The sequence below is a fragment of the Podarcis vaucheri genome, assembly GCF_965113315.1.
Source record: "Podarcis vaucheri genome assembly, chromosome: 6".
Taxonomy (NCBI): domain Eukaryota; kingdom Metazoa; phylum Chordata; class Lepidosauria; order Squamata; family Lacertidae; genus Podarcis; species Podarcis vaucheri.
The window spans coordinates 77,686,056-77,711,260 of record NC_138764.1 but is presented as its reverse complement, the minus strand read 5'-3'; the positions used below and the strand labels follow the sequence as shown (position 1 = coordinate 77,711,260).

The 25,205-nt window shown below is 43.8% G+C and overlaps 1 protein-coding gene across 3 annotated transcripts; it reads right to left on the bottom strand.

Annotated features, from left to right (window-relative positions):
* Nucleotides 1–3,290: 3,290 nt before the first annotated feature.
* ZNF341 (zinc finger protein 341) lies at nt 3,291–24,676 on the bottom strand. 3 transcript variants are annotated; one of them, XM_082228443.1, is made up of 16 exons: nt 24,518–24,676; nt 20,149–20,259; nt 17,970–18,157; nt 17,213–17,362; nt 16,264–16,500; nt 14,379–14,574; nt 13,095–13,179; nt 11,980–12,170; nt 10,390–10,583; nt 9,162–9,370; nt 7,916–8,012; nt 6,937–7,069; nt 6,012–6,123; nt 4,969–5,039; nt 4,786–4,851; nt 4,198–4,326 (listed from the first exon to the last, which is right to left on the bottom strand). In XM_082228443.1, exons 1-15 carry the CDS (start codon nt 24,546–24,548, stop codon nt 4,808–4,810), a joined length of 2,049 nt encoding a protein of 682 aa, XP_082084569.1. In that variant the 5' UTR covers nt 24,549–24,676; the 3' UTR covers nt 4,198–4,326; nt 4,786–4,807. The 3 variants fall into 3 exon arrangements, with proteins under 3 accessions (XP_082084568.1, XP_082084570.1, XP_082084569.1); XM_082228442.1 differs by lacking the exon at nt 4,786–4,851 and having other exon boundaries at nt 3,291–4,326; nt 24,518–24,673; XM_082228444.1 differs by lacking the exons at nt 4,786–4,851; nt 17,970–18,157; nt 20,149–20,259; nt 24,518–24,676 and having other exon boundaries at nt 3,291–4,326; nt 16,264–16,495; nt 17,213–17,345.
* Nucleotides 24,677–25,205: the final 529 nt, after the last annotated feature.

Genomic DNA, 25,205 nt, shown 5'->3' with positions numbered 1-25,205 from the left:
AGCCCTCGCTACTCAACAGGCCGCGAGTATGTAAATAACACGCAAGGGCTGCCGGGTGCCGTAGTTTTTTCACTCAGGGTTTCCTCTCGTTCTCTGAGGGGGTGACGTCACTTGGCGACGCGCGAGGAGCGCTCGCACGAGCCTGGGTGTTTTGTTTTTAACTCTCTCTCTCTCTCTCTCTCTCTCTCTCTCTCTCTCTCTCTCTCTCTCTCTCTCTCTCTGCTCAGTTGAACGCTGGGAGATGTAGTCCTGTCCTCCACCAAAGCATTAGGAGATGCCCCATACAGGGCTGGCCCTAACATGAGGGAGAGAGAGGCAGGTGCAGGGAGGGGAGAGCCATAGTTATGAGAGCCGTGTGCTGGGGAAGACAGCGTCCAGTTCACCTGTATTGTAGTAAGATTCAACCACCAGTTTGTGGCCTTGGGGAAAGGTGCCATCTCGTCCTTCACCTCAGGCAGCTGATATCTTGAGCCACCCCTGAGCCCACAGGTTGAACCTTTTTGGAGCCTCTAATAGTGACTTCACCCCTTCATGGATCACTGCCTTGCCGTGGCGAAGGGGCTTGAAGAACTCAGAGAAGCTATGAACTATGCCGAGCAGGGCACCCAAGATGAACAGGTCATAGTGGAGAGTTTTGACCAAACGTGATCCACCTGGAGTAGGAACCGGCAAGCCACTCCAGTATCCCTGCCAAGAAAACTCCATGGACAAAGACAACAGGCATATAACAAGCATATAGGCATATAACAAGCATATATAACAAGCATATAGAACGGGGGTCGGCAACCTGCGGCTCCAGAGCCGCATGCGGCTCTTTAAAGCCTTTGCTGCGGTTCCGGGGCGGTGGCGAGGGGAGGAGGCGAGGGGCGGAGGCGAGGGGCGGAGGTGACCAGCCTGCCGCCCGGCGGGCGGGGTGCCGTAAAGCAGAGCGCCCCCCTCGCCAGGCAGACATCCGCAGCGTGGGAAGCCTTGCCGGAGGTCCCGGCAAGGCTCCCCACGCTGCGGATAGCAGCCTGCCATCCGGTGGGCGGGGCGCCGTAAAGCAGAGCGCCCCCCTCGCCAGGCAGACATCCGCAGCGTGGGGAGCCTTGCCGGAGGTCCCGGCAAGGCTCCCCACGCTGCGGATAGCAGCCTGCCGTCCGGTGGGCGGGGCGCCCTAAAGCAGAGCGCCCCCCTCGCCAGGCAGACATCCGCAGCGTGGGGAGCCTTGCCGGACTTCCCGGCAAGGCTCCCCACGCTGCGGATAGCAGCCTGCCGCCCCGCAGGCATCGGCCAGCCCCACAAGCTCGGGGGACAGCAGGGAGGCGCAGCGCCGCCATCCCGCTGTTCCTCGACCTGGTTCGGTTTCCCCGACCTGCTTTTGGGGGGGAAATAAAGGGAATTTTTTCCCCTTTATTTCCCCCCCAAAAACCTAGGTGCGTCCTATGGGACGGAGTGTCCTATGGGGCGAAAAATACGGTATTTTTATAATGACGAATGCCTCATTATTAATTATTATTTACATCAGGCACTGATTATGATTTATGGTACACTGGGGCCCTGATTAATTTTCTATGGCATTTTGGGGCATTGATTATTGGGCATAGCAAGTCGCGGTCGCGTGGAATTTGTGCTTTGTGACCGTTTGAAGTGCGGTTTTTTTCTTGGGAGGCTGGGCGACACGAAGAGAGGGATTATTTTTATAATGACGAGGATGACATTGGGCCCTCATTATTAATTATTATTTACATCAGGCACTGATTATGATTTATGGTTCACTGGGGCCCTGGTTAATTTTCTTTGGCATTTTGTGGCATTGATTATGCAGTCGCGGTCGCGTGGAATTCCACGTGGAGTTAGTTGCCTGAAGCCCCTTTTTAGTTGCTTGAAGCCCCTTTTTAAACTTAAGCAGGTGAAAGTTTGGTGAATTGCTGCCAAGGAGTGTGGTGGAGTCTCCTTCTTTGGAGGTCTTTAAGCAGAGGCTTGACAACCATATGTCAGGAGTGCTCTGATGGTGTTTCCTGCTTGGCAGGGGGTTGGACTCGATGGCCCTTGTGGTCTCTTCCACATATGTATGTGAGCAGGTCTTCTCCAACATGAACTATATTAAAAACAAGCACCGATCACGCCTCACAGATGACAGCTTGCAAGCCTGTGTGAAAATGAAGGTGACGTCTTACAGCCCTGGATGTGCAGACACTGAGCACTGAGGTTCAGGAGCAAAAGTCCCACTAACCTGGTTACCTGGTTGTAAATTAAATATTTTAATTAGCTATTAATTTGTCCTTTTTTCTTGAGATTGACAGCTGACTGCACGATCCTGTATATATAGCATTAAGGCCAGAAACAATATATGTAGTGTTATATTTGTTTTAAATGTTGCAATGTTTTTGCGGCTCCCAGTTGTTGTTGTTTTTTTCGGAAACGGGTCCAAGTGGCTCTTTTTGTCTTAAAGGTTGCAGACCCCTGATATAGAAGCTTGAAGCTACTAGCATGAGTTTGATCAAACTGCGGGAGGCAGTGGAGGACAGAAGTGCCTGGCGTGCTCTGGTCCATGGGGTCACGAAGAGTCGGACACGACTAAACGACTAAACAACAATAGTGACTTGCTTGAATGGTGGGTTTGGATGTGGGCCGATATTAAGTGACCTTGAGCAAGTCAGTTTCTCTTGCCTAACCTACTTCATGGGGTTGTTGTGGGACTAAAATACAACTCTCAGCTCTTTGGAGGATATACCGTATTGAAAAGTAATGAATGATAACAGCAGCCGAAATAAAACATCATTGTTAAAGATTGTACTTGAAATGCCAGGTGACTCGGGCTCAAGCATGAAGCTTTTCCAAATACAGTACATTTGTTTTTCTGAGGTTTGTGGTCTGAATTTAGGTAGCCTGGCTATGGCAAAACTTGAAAATGTAACATCAGTGCTATGGGTGGGTGAGGATGTTGTTTTAGTGAGGACGTTGTTAATTGATAAAATTGTTTAGTTCAACTTTCCCCGCTCTTGCCCCTGTCTCTCGCATTCCTTCTCCAATTCTTCATTAGGCATGGTTGATTACACAGAATTGAGCAAGAATTGCTCGTTATTTTTCTCTGCCCTTCTTCACAATGCAGTCACTAGCTGCCTGTACACTTGCAGCACACTTGCATTTCTAAATCATGCATTTAGGCATGTTTCCTTTTATATGAGGTTGCTGCTCATCATATGTTAATCCTAGTAAGTGCATGAGGGAAAGCTCAAATTTTAACTGGACCATGGTATTTGTGCAGAACTGCGTCCCTTTTCTACATACATCAGAGTCATAGGATGTTTCTGTTGAGAGCATTTATGAATGACATTCGAAATGGAGAACACAATGCACTTACTCCCAGTACGAAGGATTGTTTGCTTACAGCTGGAAAGACAAATTGTCCAGATACAGGGTATTGCAAATTTCAGAAAATAATTACAAATGGGATGCACTATAAATAAAAATAAATAAATCAGGTCTTGTATGTTATTTCAACGTTCTGTATTGTGTTTCTCACTGGATTCAGGAATCATCATAAATTATGTTAACCAATAAGCATCTTTCAAAGAAAAGCATGCAACCATACCTTTCAGTGCTCCGCATGATTAATTCATCTGGATAAGGGAAGCTACTCTCAGTTTTATCAACAAAATTCTTTATGAATGCTGATCACTGCATCATGGCAGCTGAAACATACACTCACACATACAGTACACATACACATTTCATTCATTTCCAATCCCCTGCAGCAGCATATCTCCATCAAACAGCAGAGGAATTATTTCCCCCATTAAGTCACAGTACTATTCAGTTATTCAGTAGCCTGAATGTATACCGGAACTGCTAGCATGGCGCATGGACTCTCCGAGTCAGGTTGCAACTCGGCCAGAGCAAGGTTGGATGGAATGCCACTGCATTGGGTAGGGTTGCCAAGATCAGAGTCTGTTGCCGACACGGCTGTTGATCTGCCAACCACAATGGACAGGACTGTGTCAGACACTGGAAACTGTTCTTTATTGGGACCACCTTTCTGAGGGTTTCCTCCATCTGTACTGTCTTTCAGTTCTGTCAAGGTCAGCTGAGCTGAAACAGGAAGCCCCACTTTCCGGCCACGAGTCCCCCACTTCTTCTGGGATTTTCTGACTGGCAGCTCTTTGTCCTTGGCTGAACTCAGTCTACACTTATGGTCCTTCATGTACTTCTGGCGTGTAAAGCCTTTGCTGCATGTAGGGCAGCGGTACTTATAGTTTCCAGTGTGAGAGCGCTGGTGTTCCACCATGTGAGCTCGCCGGCTGAAGGCCTTGCTGCAGTACTGGCACTTGTGGATCTTCATCCCTAAATCAAGAAGAACACAACTTAGTTGCAAAAGGGCTCATGGACTAGGAACATAAAAAGAGCCCTGCCAAGTCAGAACAAAGGCCCAGCTGGTCCAGGATCCTGTTTCCCACAATGGCTAATCAGATTCCAATAACCAGGACAAGAGGATGGCGGCACCCTTCCACTGTAGTTTCCTAGTGACTGCTATATGGAGGAATGGTACCTCTTATCTTGAAAGTTGTACATAGCCATCATGATTAGTAGGCATTGATAGCCTTATCCTCCATGAATTTACCTAATCCCTTACTAAAGCTATACAAGTTAGTGGCTATCACCAAATTCTGTGGAAGCCACTATGTGTTCTGTGAAGTAGTTCTTTATGTCTGTCCTGAATATCCCACCATTCAACTTTATCTATCTACTTTTTATACACCAAGCATAATTTTATACACCCTTTATTTCCGCTGCCTTATTCACCTCTTTTCTAAACTGAAGAGCCTCAGACATATTCTTGAGCTACACTGTCCCCGCCCTTACCTGCAGCTGAGAAACAAAAAAACAAAAAGATCACTGTGGTTCAATAATTAGGTGAGTGAAGAAAATTAAATGAACCTGTTTATCTGCAGCATAGGGCAGAGCATGAGCCAGAATTTCATTTACCTGAATGGGAGAGAATATGAGCTTTCAATTTGTCCGGTCTGTTGAACTCTTTATTGCAGCCTGTATGATTTCTGTGACAAAAATTTAAAACAAATATTTAATCAGATGTTGAATGATACAGATAGGAGTCTCAGATGTAGTTCTGTTTCAGCAGTGTGCAAGTAATGCTGGGTGTTTCTTATGACTTAAAATAGCAGAACAATCATCAGAGCTTTCTGATCTCCTTGTCATGGTACAAAAAGAAGAAGAAAAAGTGCCTGCATAACATTGCAGATCAAATTGGCCCGACAACTGAAAAATGCTTTTTGCTGTTTTTGCCTTATGCATAGCTTTTGGAAAACTGGACTACTGAAAAAGAAATGCAAGTATTGTGCCAATAAAGAGCTGCAAGTTTATCCTTAATTGAAGAGTTGGAAGGAACCAAAATGACCCATCAGATCTAACCCTCCATCATCCTGCCAATTCATACCAAATATAACGCAAAAACATTAAAGCTGCATTTTGTTCAGATGCCTGTGCAGCCAATGACTCAAGCAAATAAGCCAAACGAGCCACAAAAGGGAGAGGCAAAACCAAGTAAAACCCTTCTTGCTGTAAGCAGAAGTATGGATTGCATGATAACAAAGTGGGCACTGGGGAGTTTGTGAATTCATTGAATTGAGAATGGGTCGGGGGGGGGTGTAACCAAAAGTCTGTGTCTAAGCACCCTATGCAATGTGTGGTGATGCCATCCAGAAGCGCCCTTAGAATTGCAAGGCACCACCATTGTCTGCCTAGCTCTTTCATTTTTAAACTGTCTTCCAATGAACAATGAAAAGAGAGAATGTGGTTAATCAGAAGAGGTAACTACTGCACAGAGACACAAGATCCCAGAGCCAGTAAAATCAGAAGGCTTTTTTCCCTCCAAAAAAGGTTACTCCCTTACTTCAAAAGGCCCTATGTTAGCCTATAAACAGAAACTAGTCCAAGATGAATTACACTTTCCATCTAATGGCTGCAAAGCCAGTGCCATTATTGGCTGCTGTTGAAAACGTGATACTTACGAGAAGGGGCATTTATATTTCTTGAAAGGCTCATGGATCAACATATGCCGTTTGAGTTTATCTTTCCTGTTGAAGGCTGAGTCACACACAGAGCATTTAAAAGGCTTTTCACCTGTGTAGGACAGAGACATAAACTCAGCAAGGGAGTTCCAGGCTAAGCTTGGCTTACAGATATTCTAATATCCCTTGCTTTGGCTGAGCTACAGAAAACAGATGCAGCAGAACCAGGCTCTTAAGTTCCCGAAGATCTCTCATCTATCTCTCCCTGTTGGCCACAATCCTTGAGAGTCATATGCCTGGATGTTAACTACTGAGAACTGTGTAGGCAGTTGGATGCATTTTAAACTGTTTCAATACTACATCTGGTGTGAACAGAGAAGTCACATTTCTGCATAAAACTTGCCTGTTTGTTCATCCAGGTGATCAGTTGCATATACAGTGACCTCCTAACCTCCTAAGGCCCAGGGTCTGGATCCGGCCCAACTGCCTTCTAAATCCGGCCATGGACAGTCTGGGAATCAGCATGTTTTTACATAAGTAGAATGTGTGCTTTTATTTAAAATGCATCTCTGGGTTATTTGTGGGGTATAGGAATTCGTTCTTCTTTTTCAAAATATAGTCCAGCCCCCCATGAGGTCTGAGAGACAGTGGACCAGTCCCCTGCTGAAAAAGTTTGCTGACCCCTGTGACCTAACCAATACTCAAAAAGATTACCAAGCTGGCTGCAACTATTCAAACAGCTAAGTGAAATGCAAACAATAAAATAATGACTATAAGGGAGGGGGACAACCTGATCTGAATGCCTTTAAAACAATGGGCTTACATTAGGAAGCAGGTTGCTGATCATCACTAGAAATCGTAGCAGCAGACCCCAAAGAATGAACGGGTTCAACATGCAGGAAAGCAGTACTGTGCTATTGCCTACCCGAGTGAATGTGAGCGTGTAGTTTGAGGTAGTGTTCTCGGCGGAAGAATTTTTTGCAGATCTGACATTTGAATTTCCCTCCACCCCCATGTGTAGGTAGATGTCGTCGTAAGTACCTCTCACAAGGGAACACCTGGAAAAAGAAGACAACACATGACTAAGAGCACAGCCATCTGGAAGGGCAGCAGCCCTTGCTCCTGGGCTAAGGGCACACCTTTTTCTAAATGACGCTCACCATAAAAACGTGCAGTGCAACTCTCATCCGGAGAGAACGATGACTTAACAGATCTCGGAGATGCTCTTTTAGTTATAATTGCATGGTCAATTCCTGCAGGTCCAAATGTGGGAGGAAGAGTCATAGGACAGAACACACCTTGTTAACCAGGGGCAATGTGGCCCATGCTTAGCTCCTGTGACAGTGCAAATATTGCACAGGTCAACTGGACATTAGCATGCATCCAATATGCAACCTCAACCTTTCAGTAGGCAGTCTTGGATAAATCTATTTTCTCAGCCTAGCAGATCTAATATATAAAAGGATGTCACATAGAGGAGGGAGAAAGGTTGTTTTCTGCTGCTCCGGAGAAGCGGACACGGAGCAATGGATCCAAACTACAAGAAAGAAGATTCCACCTAAACATTAGGAAGAACTTCCTGACAGTAAGAGCTGTTCGACAGTGGAATTTGCTGCCAAGGAGTGTGGTGGAGTCTCCTACTTTGGAGGTCTTTAAGCAGAGGCTTGACAACCATATGTCAGGAGTGCTCTGATGGTGTTTCCTGCTTGGCAGGGGGTTGGACTCGATGGCCCTTGTGGTCTCTTCCAACTCTATGATTCTATGATTCTATGATTCTATCTCACAAAGAGAGGGTAGAAAAGAAGCCTGGACAAATAAATAAGAGGTCATAGGGAAAATAGCTAATAAAACCACCAATGGCACAAAAGAGTAAACTGACTTCGTCAAGGCCATCATCTACCTACCTTCTGACAGTGAGGACAGGGAAAGTTGTGTGTTGCTGTCTGTAAGTGATGCTCCAGGGCTTCTGGGGTAGAATATTTATTTACACACTTGACACACCTGAAGCAGGAGGAAGAAGAAAGAATGCATTGAGTTAGAGGACTAGGGTCCAATTTTAGCATGCATTGTTATATATTATGAATATTATCAAAGAAGAAAATGAGACAATTTATAACCTTGAGTCCCCAGTGTGGTGTAGTGACTAATAGTGCTTGGCTTAGGCGCAGGAGATCTGGGTTAAAATCTCTGCTCAGCCAGACATCAGTCAGTAACTAACTCTCTGCCTAACCTACTTTACAGAACTGGGAGGTTGATTGCGAGGCTAAAGGAATAGGGAAGGACCATGTGCCTTGCTTTGAAAAGTGCTGGGATTAAAACTGTAATAAACAGATAAATCACTTCCTCCTAATTTTCAGTTCTAAGCTGTCCCCCTGCTCCCGCATTGCTTAACTGAGGTAACTTAATCTTTAAAACAATGGCGGCTGAGGGAGTGGATTGGGGGATGGAGAGCTTAAAGAAAACTTGTTCTTGTACCCCAAGTTGACCATTGACACCAGAGCTCCCAAAAATATCTGAGTAAAGCCTAGTCACCTTTTATAATTATCTGAGAACTTTCAAGACCTGAGGGCCACATTTTATTCTCAAAATGTTCTCTAATCTGTGACCAGTGACAATGACTTAATTCAATGGCCTAAAAATCCTTTATTTGATATGGACAGCGTGCAATTTCTGTTTCTGTAAGTGGTTTTGCTTTGAGAACCTGTTCTAAATCACTTTGAGAGCCTCTTGGGGCAACAAAGTGAGGTGTGAGAATTTTAAATAGATAAACAAAGATGCAACAGTTTGTCAGTACAGAATTAGTACAAGCTTCAAACAACAGAGATTAATAGCTTCTGCTTCTAGTTTTTAGAAAACCAGAGTTTTGCCATTCCATCAGAATTGCAACAAACTATAGTTTACTTACTCTTAAACCAGAATCCCAAACCACAGTTTCATCTGATATGTTTCATCTACCTACCTAAACATTGCACCAGTCAGATCTACCTACCTAAACCATTCAATCAAAAATGGTCTCTAAGTCATCACTTGACTGCTACATACATGTTAACTGTTTGCCCTGACAAGAACAAAATTAAGCTTGAAGTCAAAAGCTATAATTGCTCCCTCCAAACATAGACAGAAAAAGCACTTTCCCAACAACTACTGTACTTGTAAATGGCAATGTCCTTCTTGGGACTGTGTTGAGGAAGCAAGCTGTGGGAATACTGATGGACACCCAGTTCATAGAGGGAGGGGAAGTCCTTGCTGCAAAGGTGACAACGGTAGCTCAGCTCCTCCTGATGGTTCTTGATGTGCTCCAAGAAGGAATCCAGCTTCTGGAATGTTTGAGCACAACTTTTCACAACACACTTGTAAACCTGCACATGAATGGTGATAGGAGAATGATTAGACCGGTAACCCTGACCGCTTATCATCATGAAAACAAGCAAACCCTAGTGTACTGTGAGAAATAAATTAATAAATGTAATTAAAGATTCTTGTACGCTCCTATAAAGGAGGTTGCCTGCTCAATCTCTGAATGATTTATTATTCTAACTTCTCTTTCCAAACATGCTATACTGATGATAGGCAGTGGCTCGTTCAGTTAGAGAGAGCACAGAATGACCTGCCCTTAGAAGAGGCTACAGGTTGTATCTCTGTACGAGTTACTAAGTCTCGATTTGCCTCCTTCAAGTCAGGGGACATAGAAGATGCCTTCTACCAAGTCAAACCAGACTGATCTAGATTAGCATTGTCTATACTGACTGAGAGTAGTTCTTCGTGGGTTCAGACAGGGGTCTTTCCCAGCAGTACCTAGAGATGCGAGGGATTGAACCTGAGATCATCTGCATGCAAAGTATGCATGAGGACACATCCAAGACAGTGGCTCAGGCAGACATAAATGAGGTGGACCTTTTTACAGGCAGGTAATTCTTACACTAAAACAAACCTTTTTGGGAAGGGGTATCAAAAGGGACCTGAGCTATAAGAAATTTAGTGAGCAATCGTTTAGCTTTACTGTGCTTTTCCTACCCAGAAGCTTGGATAGGAATAGAGTGTACTGTCTGCAGGAGGGCTGCAGATCAGTTGTACAAAAACACATTTCTGTGTGCATAATGTCTCAGGTTCCATCTCTAGCATCTTTGGCTGAAGCATTTCTGAGCCTTTGCCAGCCAGGCAAGATTTTACTAGACTAGACTGATCATTTGTCTGTCTCAATAAAGAAATCAATATTCCGTGCCAAATTAGCCTGCATTTTGCACAAAGAAAAACTGGGTCCTATCACCTATGTCCTTTATGAAAATTTTGTGCATCCATTTCCTACTTCTGTAAGTCAGAGAGAATGGTAAAGAGTTTAGCAGCGCAGGGGGAAGTCATCCTTTGACTTGGCACCCACCTGTTCATGTTTGTGTTGGGTCATGTGCGATTTCAACTGGAAATATGTGCAGAATTTGTTGGGGCAGAACTGGCACTGGTAAGAACTGTCTATCAAGACCACTTGCTTAGCTTCCAGTTTGCAAGCCTCATGCTCTTCTGCAGGAGGCATGACCTGTGGCTGTGGGGGGCTGCTTCTGGGAACCGTGTTCAAACCTGGAGGAAATAGCCAAGATACATATATATTAGAGGTTCAGCTTAGGAAGTTACTAGAGTTGTTATTATTGTAATTATAAGAACAGTTTACAACCAAGGTCAGCCATGCATTTTCCTACAATACCCTACGACTCATCTCAAATCACAGCCAACCAGCTTTCCTTTCCAAAATGCAAAGCCAGGGAGGGGGGTGTCAGCATTATCATTAAGGAGTGCGATCTCCGCTCTGGGTATTTTAGAGTTTAAATGACAGAGGAACTTGCTGATCTAAGCTCTAGTTCTTGGCAAGGTTAATGTGGGCCTGGACTGTACTGCTCAAACTGCAGGTGAAAGCTCACATGATTGAATGACCCTCAATACAACAAACCTGATGCCAGGAAGGATTATTGCCTGGCCTTAGCTCTGAAATACCCATTTTCTATGTGTCATATAGAAACTGTAGTTTGAAGTGGGTATAGCCTAGATACACATTTATTGCATCAGTGATAACTAGGTCAAGATCTACCCTTGGTTGGTGAGAGGCCTTAGGCACTGTGGAGAGGAGATAGTACTGTGGGAAGCACCAAATGTCATTCTCTGCCAGCTAGTCAAATTAGCTTCGCTGTAATTTGCAGCCAGTGTTCACCGGGTTCATTCTGCATTTTCAGACTTGTTACACCTGTAGCTGATCCCTTTTGTTTTGGTAAACCCATCTATAGTTGGGATGGGAATGCCCTTCCCACCCAACCAATTAGCTGACAAGGTGGTAAAGAGATTGGCTAGACAGGCTAACAAATTGCCATCCGATGTCTGGCTCAGGGCAAAATAACTGGACCATCATGTACAAATGATTTGGAGTGCAAGGCTCAACTAATTCCTTAAGATCAACCGTGGCTAGTACCAGGGATATTTAGGATGTCAGCTATGCAATACATGAAGTCACTGGCTAAACAGGCTCTGTTCCATGGATAGTTCTCACATGAAGCAACTAAATCTTAGGAATAAACAATGTGCTTCGCAAGTACAATATACTGACTAGCATCCCTCCACCTGCCCCATGTCTGGGGATTCATGATCACTAAACACATCCAAACAAGCTCAGAGACAAAGGATTATGGATTTGTCTCCTACTGCCAGATCCCACTACTGTACAAAGCTTTCAAATTAGGAGGCAGGGGAGAAATAACATGGATGGAGAATACAAAATAATGGATTGTAACCCAGTTGTAGTTTGCAAACCTGGCCCCTACATTCATGATCCAACAAATTTTGAAGTTGGTAGTACACATAAATCTACTTTCCAATTCTTCCTAGTCCTAGGGACCAAGACAGGTAGAAGAAAGTGGAAGCACAATTATTCAGAGGTTTGGGGAGCAGGTCACCAGTCAACTGGCCATCCCACCAGTAAGTAATGCACCTGCATTCTCCTCATCCTCCTGCTGGTTGGGGTTGAGTGCCATGACTTGCACAGTGACAGAGCTCCGAGAGATGGTACACCCAATTCCTGGTGGCCACACCTTATGCGTTTGCATATGCTTTTTCACGTTGGACTTTTGGGCGAAGGCACGACCACATACGATGCACTGGAATGGCTTCTCCCCTGTGTGACTGAAGGAAAAAAGGAGATTGCATAAGGGAGGGTAAGGCAGAATCTCTCCACAGGGGAATAGCCACACTACTCCAGCTTCTTTTCAGCAAAGGTAACAGGTTTGATTTCCAAAATACTGTAAAGAGCTTTTTAAAAACAGTGTCAAAATGAAGTGGAATCCCTGCCACTAAGAAGTCTATCCAGGCAAGCAGGAAGTGGTACTGGGAAGCAGGAACTACTAAATGGCTACTGGCAAGAGGAGCAGAAACTTTGGCTTGGAAGCACAAAGCAAAAACTGGAGAATTATTATTATTATTTAGTCGCTTTGTTCATAAAAATGACTCAACGCACTTACAGACACAATAAAAAATACTAAAATGAATTACAATAAACATAATAAAAACCTAACAAAGAAGCAAATTGATACAAATAAAAAGGACAGGTCCAGATCCTGCTCTACCAAATACTTAAAAACCCTTCAAACCAAGGATGAAAAGCCCAGGTAAAATGGAGCATGTGGACAGACTGTTTCTAAGTGTTGGGATGCAAAACGGGAGGTGAATGTGGCAGCCTAGAAGCTATTGTTCCCAGCAGGATCACTTACGACCAGTCTGGAGAGTGACTGGCAGGCCCAATTTGGCAGGCTGGCAACAGGCTGTGGTGCAGCCCTGCAAGACCTGGTGGCTTTATCAGCTGAGAGCTGTGGCTGAATTTAGGTTTCACAGACTACACGCATTTACCCACTCAGGCCATTCTGAAGCCAATGTTGAACTTTTTGGGGACCGCACTGACCTAGCAGCAAGATAGTATTGATTTTCAAAGTCTTATCCAGCATGGAAGAATGGCTCAAATGGAAGTGACCTGTTGCTCAGAGTGTCCAGCCAATCCCTCATCCTATCCAATTAGCCATAATCTGTATGCCTCATTTGGAATGCCAACGTTACCTTCTGATATGCTGCTGCAGGTCAAAGTTCTTGGTGAATGCCTTATCGCAGTATGTGCATTTCAGTTTTGGTGACTTGGGTTTCCCTGAAATAAAGTGGTAGGAAATAATCATGAGCTCAAACTGGGGAGGCCACTTTCGTGGATTCTTACTCCCTCGCTCTCCATTGTGCTAGAACTGTAGATAAAGGTAAAGGGACCCCTGACCATTAGGTCCAGTCGTGGCCGACTCTGGGGTTGCGGAGCTCATCTCGCTTTATTGGCCAAGGGAGCTGGCGTGCAGCTTCTGGGTCATGTGGCCAGCATGACTAACATTGGGATGAAAGTGAAGCATGAATCTTAGGTTCAAGTGATGGAAGCATGGAAACGATTATGGTGGCCAATAATCTCAGCTAAGAAGTAGGCTCCTTAGTGGGCAAAATAAGCTACTGAGGCCCAATAATCACGTTGCCCCTTGTGCTTATGGAGCTGCTTCAACACTTCAAACTCTGCATTACTAGGGTGAGAAACCTCAAACCAGGAATTCCTACTTTGGATTTCCCCCATATCAGTGTTAATAATCTGGAAGCTGGGATAACACTGGCATGGGCTCCTCCTGTGTAGTCGGGGCTTCTCACATCATCTGGTGGCACAGGAAGGAACAGCACCACAGCAACTCCTCTACCACCAGAGTAACAAAAATGACAAGCTTTAATGGACTATAACAAACATCATAATTTCCTGAAAATACTGATGAGAAATACAGACATTCTGATTTTCTGTAGTGGGACATATCAGCACGTGCTTAGGCAACGGCTCTGAGTTCCCACTGTGTAAATATGCACAAATCCCACCCACCACCTACCCCCACAGGATATGGAATAGCGACAGCAAACAACCCACAAGCAGACTGCAAGCTAATTCCAGCGAGGAAGGGCTTTCTGTGTAGGAATTCCGCAATGTGTGAAGCACACCTGAAAAAACACTTAGCTGCAAAAACACTCATAACAGTCCATTAAGCCCACACAAGTATTTTAATTCATTTGTCTGCGTCATCTAAAATATTGATTTGTATCTTCTATCCCCCTGCACTGTGGAGATATGAACAAGTGCCCAACATGGGGAAACTGCAGATGCATCACCTTAGAGGTAAAAACATGAAAATTCTATTTCAAATGTTATGTAGAGAAGGGTGGAAAGGGAAGCGTGAGGCATTTAATATCCATTTACAAATAGACAGATTCTCAGATTCTGATGCCCACCTGTGGAAAAGGTTACAAGCAAGCACTGGTGGCGAGAAGCCTTACCTTCTAGCAGGCTGCTGTCTGTCTTAAGACGACGGTTCTTGGCAGCTGAAGCCGGATCAAAACTGGTCACATTTCCTCCGCAGGCATTGTTCAAGGGAGCAACAGTGTTGGGGCTTTTAGACTTAAAACCTTGCTTCCCTGGACTGTATACTGGAGGGGAGGGGTACACTGGAGTTTCCACACATTGATTGGGCACCTAAAATAGAAATTATTGAGGAAAACATGCTGAAAATGTAGTGACAACATTGACAACTCTGAAAAGATGTTTCCACTTCTAAACATTTAATATTCTGCTCAACATGCTAGATCCAGCCTAGTGTAGTGGTTGGGTGTTAGACTAGGATCTGGGAAACCAGGGTTCAAATCCTCACTCAACCACAAAACTCACAGGTGACCTTGGTTCTGCCACCATTTCTCAGACTGACCTACCTCCCAGGGCTAAAATGGGGTAAAATGAGAAAGGGAAGAACTCTGTATGCTACTTTGAGCTTCTTGGGGGAAAGGTGGGATATAAATGTAATAATAAATAAAAATAAATGAAGCGTGGACTAATTTCAAACATGTGGTTATCATCCTAAATGCAGTGTGGAAAGAGAAGTGAGCTGTCTTGGCTTCTGCTCACGGTCCTCTCAAAGGGCTGAGAAGTCAAAAGCAAGGCACAAGGGGAATTATCTAGTGAAGGTCATATGAATTATGACTTAACATTTAGTTGTATCAAATTACCATACCCCACCCTGCTTTACAGCTCTGTAGTGCAATGGATATTTACGTTTTCTCATGTGAAATGGAACTGAACAGATTCCAGAGAAATGCCAAGTAGCCAGAGCAACTTCAGACACTCTTGAAGCAGAAGCAAGTCAAAACGTTTAACAATTTTGACTTCATGATTGCCTTATAGAACTTGAAGTCACTTTTTTAGAACTTGAAGGCAGAAGACAGTGGGACTTTCTTTCTCAGACAAACTGAGAGCTCTTTGAGTCAAAAGGTGGGATATAAATCATATAAAGATCTATGATTAAGATTAGAGAATACATCAAATTTATTTTACATATGCAAAGTAATACCAGTGTTATGGTATCAGATGCATACGTAATTGAGTGCAATGGGGTGACAGTGCTTTCTAGAGAGCCAGTCCTCTTCACTGTGGCCCCTGCTTTGTCTGAGGGTATGAACTCAACAAAAACAAAATTAGGCAAAGGGTCCTGCCACATTTCTTTTTTTCTGTGTAGCATCTGATTATGCTTTTTCTATCAGCAAGATTTTCATTTTACTCCCAAATTAACACTTATGTCCAAAAAAAATTAATGTTTTGAAAAGAGCTTCAGCAGTGTATGCTCTTCAAAGATGCAATTCCATCTTGGACTATTGTCTTAATAATCAGGCCAGGTTACTTACTAGGCTTTCCTGGCTTTGTCCTGTTACTTCATGAACTCCATCTCTTAGTAGCTTTCTAAACAAACCCTCTGCCTCCTGGTTTAGCGTTGACATTCTTCTACTTGTTGACAACTATATGATGTTCCCTCTTAATCACACTGGGCCAGCGACACACGTTTCATTCTAGCGACCTCTCCACATCCATCGATTTCTGTTGCCCATAAATCGTTTTCCTTGTTCCCTCAACTCCCTGCAGCTGGCTGACATCTTTCTGATCACTATTTTGCTCACAGAGAAAATAATCACTGATTAGAAGACAAGCTTGTTCATCTTGCTGCACCTCTAATTTCTTTGATAAATAGTATTTTGAGGCTAAGTGAATCAGAAATAGCATTTTATCACAGTCTTCTTGTAGCCAGAGATCGTGCGTCCTTCAGGGGGGAAAGGCAGTAAGCAACACTTGGAACCATATTGCACTATGTGGGTCAAAAAAATAAAAAATAAACTTTACCTCCATAGGTGGGTAGGGTTGCATCCCCAGATTCTGTATCTCTACTGTGCTATTCCCAGTCATGGGGGTTGATGCACTGTACACTTCCACCACTCCATTGCTGCCTGAGTTGGCCTGACCTGGTGCTCCAAGAGACTGAGGTGTGGGAGGAGGAGGCTGAGGTGGTGGTGGTGGAGGAGGAGGAGGAGGAGGTGGTTGAGAAAGGTAGCCAGCTCCAGTATGCATATTCAGGCTGCTCTAAAAAGATAGGATGAGAAATTAGCAAGCTTTGGAAGAGAGCATCAGATTTCCCAGACTCAATGACTCCCATTCATAAACAAAGATCACTTTTGTGGGTAAAACTACCTGTAGCAGACAAGTCTCTTTCCACATTGAGTATGGTTGACATGGGATGGAAAAAAATGTTATCTGTGTTGGTATCTGCAAAGAGCCTGTTGCAACTGTAACATGAGTTTTAAAATGTTGTAATAAATTTGAATTTCCTTCTTCGTGCCTTAAATGTTGTGCTTGGTGATGTGGGCTCTGACACACAAAAGCTTGTATTGCCTCTATTCTACAGCTTTATTTTATTTTATTTCTTAAACGGAATCACTAGAATCACACATACTTGTGCTATTTGCACACCATGGATTTCTACAATCATTACTTCCCATGATTTTTACAATGCTTCATGATATTCTACTTGCCTTTTTTGCCACTGACATACACAAAGTTTACTATGCAATGGCAATAACGTATATTACCTGCTTCAGCAGTTACCACTAATTTAGTACTCCACACTATGTAGATTTTGCCGTCAGTGCAGAGATGTTCTGATAAGGATGAGTCTGAAGCCAAAAGCTTAATTTTTGTGTGTCATTATCCCCACAAAATTACCTCTAACCTCTTATATACTTTAATTTGCTAGAGCATGTATGCATCTTAAAGGGCATAAAAACATTCTGCTTACCTGCACAGAGGGTTGTACTGTGGACATTGGTTGGTCCAGGGTTGTAAAAGCAGACATAGCTGACATCAAGACCTCATCACTCACTAAGATATTCCCCTGGACTAATGTCTGGATCAAAGGAGAGGGTGGGACGGTAATATAGGTAGAGATCTGTTAGGAGGAAGAGATTCTTTAAAATCCTTTATGTTGGATCTCAGCTCAGAAAGAATAGCTTAGTTCTTGTGAACTGCATTAAAATAGGCTAGGAAAAAAATCCATTAATCAATGCAATCTTTCTCTCTCTGCTAGAAAGAGCATAAGAAGAATGGTCTAAAAACCTTGTAACGGAAAGCAACACTTGACATTTATACCACAATCTAAGTGTACAAAGCACTTCACAAACATTGTATCATTAAACTCTTGCGAGACCTCTGTCTCATAATGTGGATATTTTACTGTATTCAGATTATATGGCTCTACTGTGACATTCATACACTGACTTGAAATGTTTCCAGGAGAAATTTAACAGAGAACAGACAATTTAATTAATCCAAGCCCAAAGCCATGACATTTGTAGTCAAACCAAAGTGAGATGTCTGGATCCTTAAGTTTATGCCATTGCTACACAACTGGAAGTCAGAAATCCTTGCAAATCTCCCAGCAGTTCCAAATATACTTTGTACCCTCATCTCTTCTGGACTGCTAGTGCTGGTTTAGGGTTTTATCATGCAGCTCACTGTTAATGGCACAGAGATCTCATAGAGTTCAACATCTATACCTGACGATTTGTGGTCTGAGCCTGCTGCACTGAGGTAATGGATGGTGTGTAGATGCTGTTAGTAGCCAGTGAAACTGTAGCCAACGAGGGTGTACTGCCTTGACACTGCTCTCTTTTGTGGGTCATGAATGCAGGCAGTGAGTTGAATTGCTTCTTACATTTCCCACAAAGAAACACATCTTCATCATCTGCAGTCAAAAAGAGAGAGAAGTTATTGATCCAACTCCAGAGTCCTTTTCAATTGCTACACTCAAATAATAAAATAGAGTTTCAACAAGAGGAAGTAAATTTGCCTTTTAGGCCAGAAAAGAAGCTCTCAGTCAAAGGCAAGTGAATTGTCAAACAGTGGGATTTCTCTTCATGGTTAGCTTTCTAAAAGCAGTTTCTACCTCAGGAAAAGTCACCTATACAGCAAATCACATTTTTCTGCCTATACAAATGAAAGAGCTGCATACCGTCAAACACTAGGAAATATTGAGTGGACAAGCACTTGGAAAGCAGGGTTGGCATGCCCACTGCACATTTGGAAACAACCATTCCCATTTACACTTTGTGCACAGGAAGCAAAACACAAATGCTACATAAAGTGCTACCTGAGGCAGGTGAGCTTCCCAATTGTGCTCTTACTCTGATGTAAGAGATGAAACGACGAAAGCACAGGAAAATGCTCAAAATGGCACTGTAAAGTTTATTCATATATAAATCGTTGATCAAATATTGCTGATTGTGTGCTGTGTAGCACTTGCTGATGTAAGTTTACTTGTTTTGTTACTGTTTCATTTTTTTAAAAAAGCCTCTAAGCCTTGGTGCAATATCATACAAGAGCAGTAGGAAAGCCAGATCTCACGCTTCTAATTCTAATCTAATCTATTTTAATACTATTCTAATTCTAAATTCCACCTTTATAAATTATGATGGAGCTGCAATGCAGATTTACTTGGTAGCAAGAGCCAATGATGTTTAGGACCAAATTGTACATCACCAATCTAGAGTGAGAGGAAGAAAGCAAATCAAATTCTATCACCATTTGTAGGAGAAATTTACAACAAGCAAACAAACCCTAATATATTCCAAGGGCATCTAACACCACAGCCAACCCAATAAACAGCAATATGTAAATCCAGACTTCATATCACACCCTTCAGGCAAGTCTCTGTAGTCCTGGTAATTGCAGGATTCGGTCAATGGGATGAAACCACAGAGGGAGAGAAGGGAAACAGGGCTAGTCCATCAGCTCTGCTGATAGGTCTTAGTTTATCTTCTCCCTCAACAATCACCTAGCAATGGCTGCATCATGCTGAACTGTTTCCATCCCAGTTGGTCATCTTAACATCATAAACTTTAAAAATTGGTGCCTAAGTTTGCTTCCCCCCCTCCTCCCTTTCCATCTCCCTTTCCTTTGGTGGTATGTCTTTTTCATTAAGGCACTATAAGAGCCCTTTTCATTGAAGTGAGGAGTAAAAATGCTTTAAATAAACAAACAAACCAAAAACGCATGCCAGTCTAAACAACAACCCTGCATCCCATATGCAAAAATGGCCAGATAAAATTAATATCCTGGAAATGCCTGCTGAAATAAAAATGCCTTCACAGCACCACAAAATCCATACAAATGTTGGCATTTAGCTATCCAGAACAATTTAAAACCAACAACTTAAAACCAGTAGCTTTGTGTAGAGACAATGCACATAGTTTTGTAAACCAAAAATATGTTTAATAATTTTTTTAGAAAAACAACAACAGCTATATAAAACATTAAAAAGTACAGCATCTTAATTAATTGCAGCACAGAATTAATGGGTTTACAAAATCCATTTAAAAGTCAGCATGGAATGGAACAAGCATATGTACCCTAGGAGGGAGTTCCACAGATATGGGGCTCCCACCCAAAAGTGCCAGTCTAGCCATAGGGTGGCCAATCAAAACTGGGAGCATTACAGGCGCTCCCCACCCCCATGCCAGGGTTCATAGTAACAAAATCAAGCCCCAAGAGCCTGCAGTTTGCAATTTTCCATGCTGGCTAGGGAGCAAGGGAAGTCAGCAAAGAAGCTGGGGCTGAGGAGGAGATGCCCTTCTGCATGGGCCAGAGATTCTTCATCCTTGCAATAAACCAAAAGTGGGGGATGGGACCTCTGATTGTTTTCTTTCCATCTCATTTGGTATGCAGAGAAGGGCTCACCCATGGACTGGATGGTGGTGGATGTGTTGACGGATTGTCCTGATGGATCTGTTACTGCTCCCTGGCCATCTAGCAAAGACTGAACAGCCAGAACCGTCTGATTATCCATACCTGGAGAAACAGAAATGGTGGTTAGAGGGACTGTATTCAGAAACACTCGATTTGAATTATTTTAACTATCAAGCATAGCATGCATTCTGCTGCAGGACCCCCATGTCCCAACCTATTTCCTTCTCCTCTACTTTTTTTTAACCTTTTGATTTACAGCCACCTATGATATCAATAAGGACATGGGTGGCGCAGTGGTCTAAACCACTGAGCCTCATGGGCTTGCCGATCAGGTGGTCAGCGGTTCGAATCCCCATGACAGGGTGAACTCCTGTTGCTCGGTCCCAGCTCCTGCCAACCTAACAGTTCAAAAGTATGCCAAAAAGTGCAAGTAGATAAATAGGTACCGCTCCAGTGGGAGGGTAAACGATGTTTCTGTGCGCTGCTCTGGTTTCGATGTTCCGTTGCACCAGAAGTGACTTAGTCATGCTGGCCACATGACCCGGAAAAACTGTCTGCGGACAAATGCCGGCTCCCTCAGCCTGTAAAGCGAGATGAGCGCCACAACCCCAGAGTCGTCTGTAACTGGACTTAACTGTTAGGGGTCCTTTACCTTTACCTTTTATGATCTCAATACCCCACAATTTTTAAAACCTAACATGTTTTATTACTCTATTAAAGCAACAAGATTGACAATATTGCTAAGGCTTTCTTTCTAAGATTCTACCAGTAAAAGCAGAATGATTATTTCTAGTGCATAAGTGTAGGAATAAGTGGGTTAAAAGGCTCGTCACTAAAAAGCACTAAAACGGATGGGGAACTGGAGCAAGCCTGCTCACTTGACAATCATCTGACAACACCATACACAGTGCTTTGAAGCCTCAACAATCCGCTGATCGTCAGTGCATGAAAAAAGCCTGGTGTGGCACTTGACATCCCAACAATGTTGATTATCAGGGCTACAAAATACCACAATCTGCTCTATGTAGCCACTAATCAGCTGCTGGTCACGGCTTCAACAACCTGTGCTTGGCTATATGCAAGCCCCAGTGATTGGCTGATTGTTGGGACTTCAAAGCACTGTATATGGGTATTTGCAAGTGCCATTGATCAGCTGGGTTTGCACCCCCCCTTTTTAGCCCAGCTGCATCTTTAAGACATCAGGTGTCAATCTCGGGGGGGGGGGGGTGTTACCAAAAAGAAATGTTAGAAATGCATCATCTATACTCTTGGACACATTTAGATTGCAAAGCTAAACACACTTACTACCGTAGGTAGTGAGTCCCACTTCTAAAGAAATACACATATCAATCAAGGCCAGCTAAGTTTTCTGCAGGTTCATGGGAAGTATTTTACTGAATCTGAAACACGGATTAAATCTAGCAAATAAGCTGTACTGGAGAAACTTCCAAAAAAATCACCATAACATCTATGTTATGGTCAACAACTACACTATTATATTTGAAAGGGAAGGATGAATTTTAGGGCTAACTAAACCAATACAGATTCTGTGTCCAGACAGGATAGGATACTGCACAGAGAAGGAAGTGATCACTGTTTTTAAATGGTTACCTTGGCCCTCTTCCATGCTTATGAAGCTATGCAGTCACAATGCAAGATTAAAAGGGGTTCTGATATAATTGGGAGTTTCCTGTGAAGAGGGCTTGTTAAACCACTTTGAGAGTTGCAGTTCTGTGATAGGAACAGGCTCCCAGGATTGGGAAGCCAGGACTGTTTAAAATGGTATCATAGTGCTTTAAATGTTTTGTGTGGCCTTAGAATTAAATTCAATGTCATACTCATAGTAGGCCCACTCAAATCAACAGAGTAAGGCACGTCCAAGTCACTTCAGTGGGTCTATTCTGAGTATGCCTAAGTTCACCCTTACCCCTGGTAGTTTCAGTGAGCTTCAAGCATCCTTATTTCCCATTTCTATACAAGTCGTTGAGTTCCATGATATCTTTCTTCCTGATAAATATGTTTGTGATTGCAGCTTTCATATTCTCCAAAACAGGAACCCTCTGAATTTAATTTTTGTGTTGTAAATATTACCACACAGTTTTTCTTGCTGTCTTGTCTCTCTGGCTTGCTTAAAAATGGCATTCACAAAATAAAGAGACAGAACCAGCAGAATGCATTAAAAGGTATACATCATCTAGATTCTGGACAAAGAACTACTTATTTTATTTGATGTCCACTTAAGACCTTACACTTCTTTTTTCCATCAATAGAGGAAGTAATTCTATGATCCTGAGTTGTATATTCATCTGTATCCAGTCACAACACCCCTGTGAGGTTGCTGAAATGAAGGAAGCTAATCAGGAATGAACTTTTGTGTGAGAAGATGCAGTTCTGGTACTGAAATTAGATTCCTAAGATCAAAACATTTTCAGAGGCAACCTGTTTTTTCATTCTAACTGTATGTCCTTCACATATGATTCCAGTTCACAGATTTGGGGTTCTAGTTGAACACTAAGTAGACCCAACATGCCTGAAATCTGCCCAACCTGCTCTAAAACATCAGTACCACATAACAGCATCGCATGATCACTTAAGACAATCTGAGATAGCTTTTTAGCCCTTGTTGCTCTATTTATGAACATGTGTGATGGCAAATTGAGAACGTAATTATGCCACAGCACAGAAAAATTGAATGTTTTCACCTCTCATTATACTTGAACTCAGGGTCGTCTAATTAAATTGATCAGGAAGAGATTTTGGGCAGAAAAGCACTGATTTGCACAGTGCACAATTAATTTATAGAAATCAATGCCACAAGATGTGATGGCTACTTGTTCAGGAGGCTTAGAATTAGACAAATCAGTTGAGAATAATGGCTACAAATCATGATCCTATATGTACTCTTCAGGTTCAGTGGCAGTTGCTGGGGGGCGGGGGGAGAGTAGTTAGAATTATTACTTCAGGTCTTGGATAGCCAGCTGTCATGGACACTTTGCAGAGGGTCGGGCTAGATGTCCTCAGGGTCCCAACTCTACAATTCTATGCAGTGTTTGAAACTCCCATTGTTCTAGGCATATTTTGCGACGGGGAATTTCATTAGCATGGGAGCAGTACTGCACCTAAGATTTCAGATTAAAACTGCAGAGTGGAAGGAAAGGAATACCCTTTTTCTGCCTCCCCACTTCCAGCTACTATCTGAAAACTGGAAAAGAGACCCTCTTAATAATATTAGGGGGGTGGGCAAGGGAAGGACTAGACCATGTGAAAAATGAACATAATATTTTAGCTGCAGTTTTCATTTTCAGCTTTGTATTCTTGTTATAAAAAAGTGAAGCTGGACATTCTGTTGTTGCGCTCATAACCTAGGCTTAAGGTGCTATTTAGCCCCTTGCTTTCATATCTCTGTTTCCAACACTAATTCTATGATTCTTTGTGAGATTTCCTGAAACATCTGACCATGGTAGAAAAGCAGGGTGCTGGGCGAGTCGGATGGTGTATCTGATCCAGCATGTTGTTAAAGAAGACATTTTGGCCAAGATGAAGGTATGTGAATTAAGACACTGGGAACATAAAAAACTAATTTTAAGCACTATTTGTGTAGGAACAAGCCCTAATTTACAACTGATTGACAAGCAGCCATCCACTCTGCGGGGCAACCTATCCAAAAGTGCAATACGCTCAAACAAGTTTTAAAGTCGCAGATATTGAAGGAATTCAACATCTCTGGGAATGGTGGCTGTCATGTCCCCCAAACCACAATAAGCTCTGCATCCTGGAAGCAAGGGAGAAACCCTTAAAACGGGGTTTCCCAAACTTGGGTCTCCAGCTGTTTTTGGACTACAATCCCCATCACCTGTGACCACTAGTCCTGCCAGCTAGGGATGATGGAAGTTGTAGTCCGGCTTGGAAAAGCCTCCTTTGGAAGGAAGGGGAAACTGAGGTATCGTTGGGGGGTGTAGGAAAGTCTTTTTCCTTAGATCCTACAGCACAAAATCCCACCCAGAAGGACATCCGTCGCCTCCCTGCGCCCCCCGAGACCGGCAGCAGCGGGCAGAGCCGCGCCCGCAGGCTGGCAGCGTTTGCTGCAACTGCTGCTCCTCCGCGGGAAAGAGGCGCAGCGGGGCCGCCTGAGCGGCTGTTCCGTGAACCCTCCCTCGGCCCCCGCGCTGCCCGGGGGCGGCCCCGCGTCGTCCTCCTCTCAGCCCCTGCCCCGTCCGCAGCGGCGGGAGGGGAGGCGCCCGGCGTGGAACAGCCGCGTCTGTCCTTGCGGCGCCTCGGCGCCTCCCCAACCAGCGCTAGGCCTCAGCCCGCCCGACTACACGCACACACACCCCCCACCCCGATATCGAGATGTAGATACCTTCCAGCGCCTCGAATATCGCCTGCGCCATCTTGGAGCCGAGGCAGAGCAGCCTAAACGGGCATTGTGGGAAGGGAGAGGGAGGCTCGCTTTGCCGCCAGGGGGAGCAAGAGGGGGCGGGGAGGGGAGGCCGGCTGAGGGAAGAGCCGCTCCGCCCGTGCTGAGGGCGCTGCTTTATGGAAGCGGGTGGGGGGCAACGTCCAAGCTCGGGGGGGGGGGCGGGAGCTGCACCCCCGTGATGTAAATAAATGGAAATACTTAACTCAAAGTAGCCATAAAGCTTCTCAGCTCCTTTTGCTACAGTACTAACTGAAAGTAGAAAGATTTCGATAGATTTTTCTGAGTCAACAGAAAGGTAATTCGAAACAACTCTGTTTTTTAATTGTTTTCTTGGGTTACAGAAGTACATACACGCATTGCCTCTATTTTCAGGGCCTTTCAGTCCTTTCTACACATCGGTTGTATCCGATGGGAGACTTTAATAATGTTGAGACGTGTCATTCCAAATCTGCAAGACAGAGCCAGACATAGGATGGTGGCAGGTGGGTGTCCATATACATAAATCCTGGCTCCTATGCCCATGGTCAGAAGCGGCACCTGCTGCTTAAGAAAAATTTTGCACGACGCACGACAGGACAGAGTCTTAAACAGAGATGTGTTCTTCCAAGCCCACATTCCCAAGCATGTT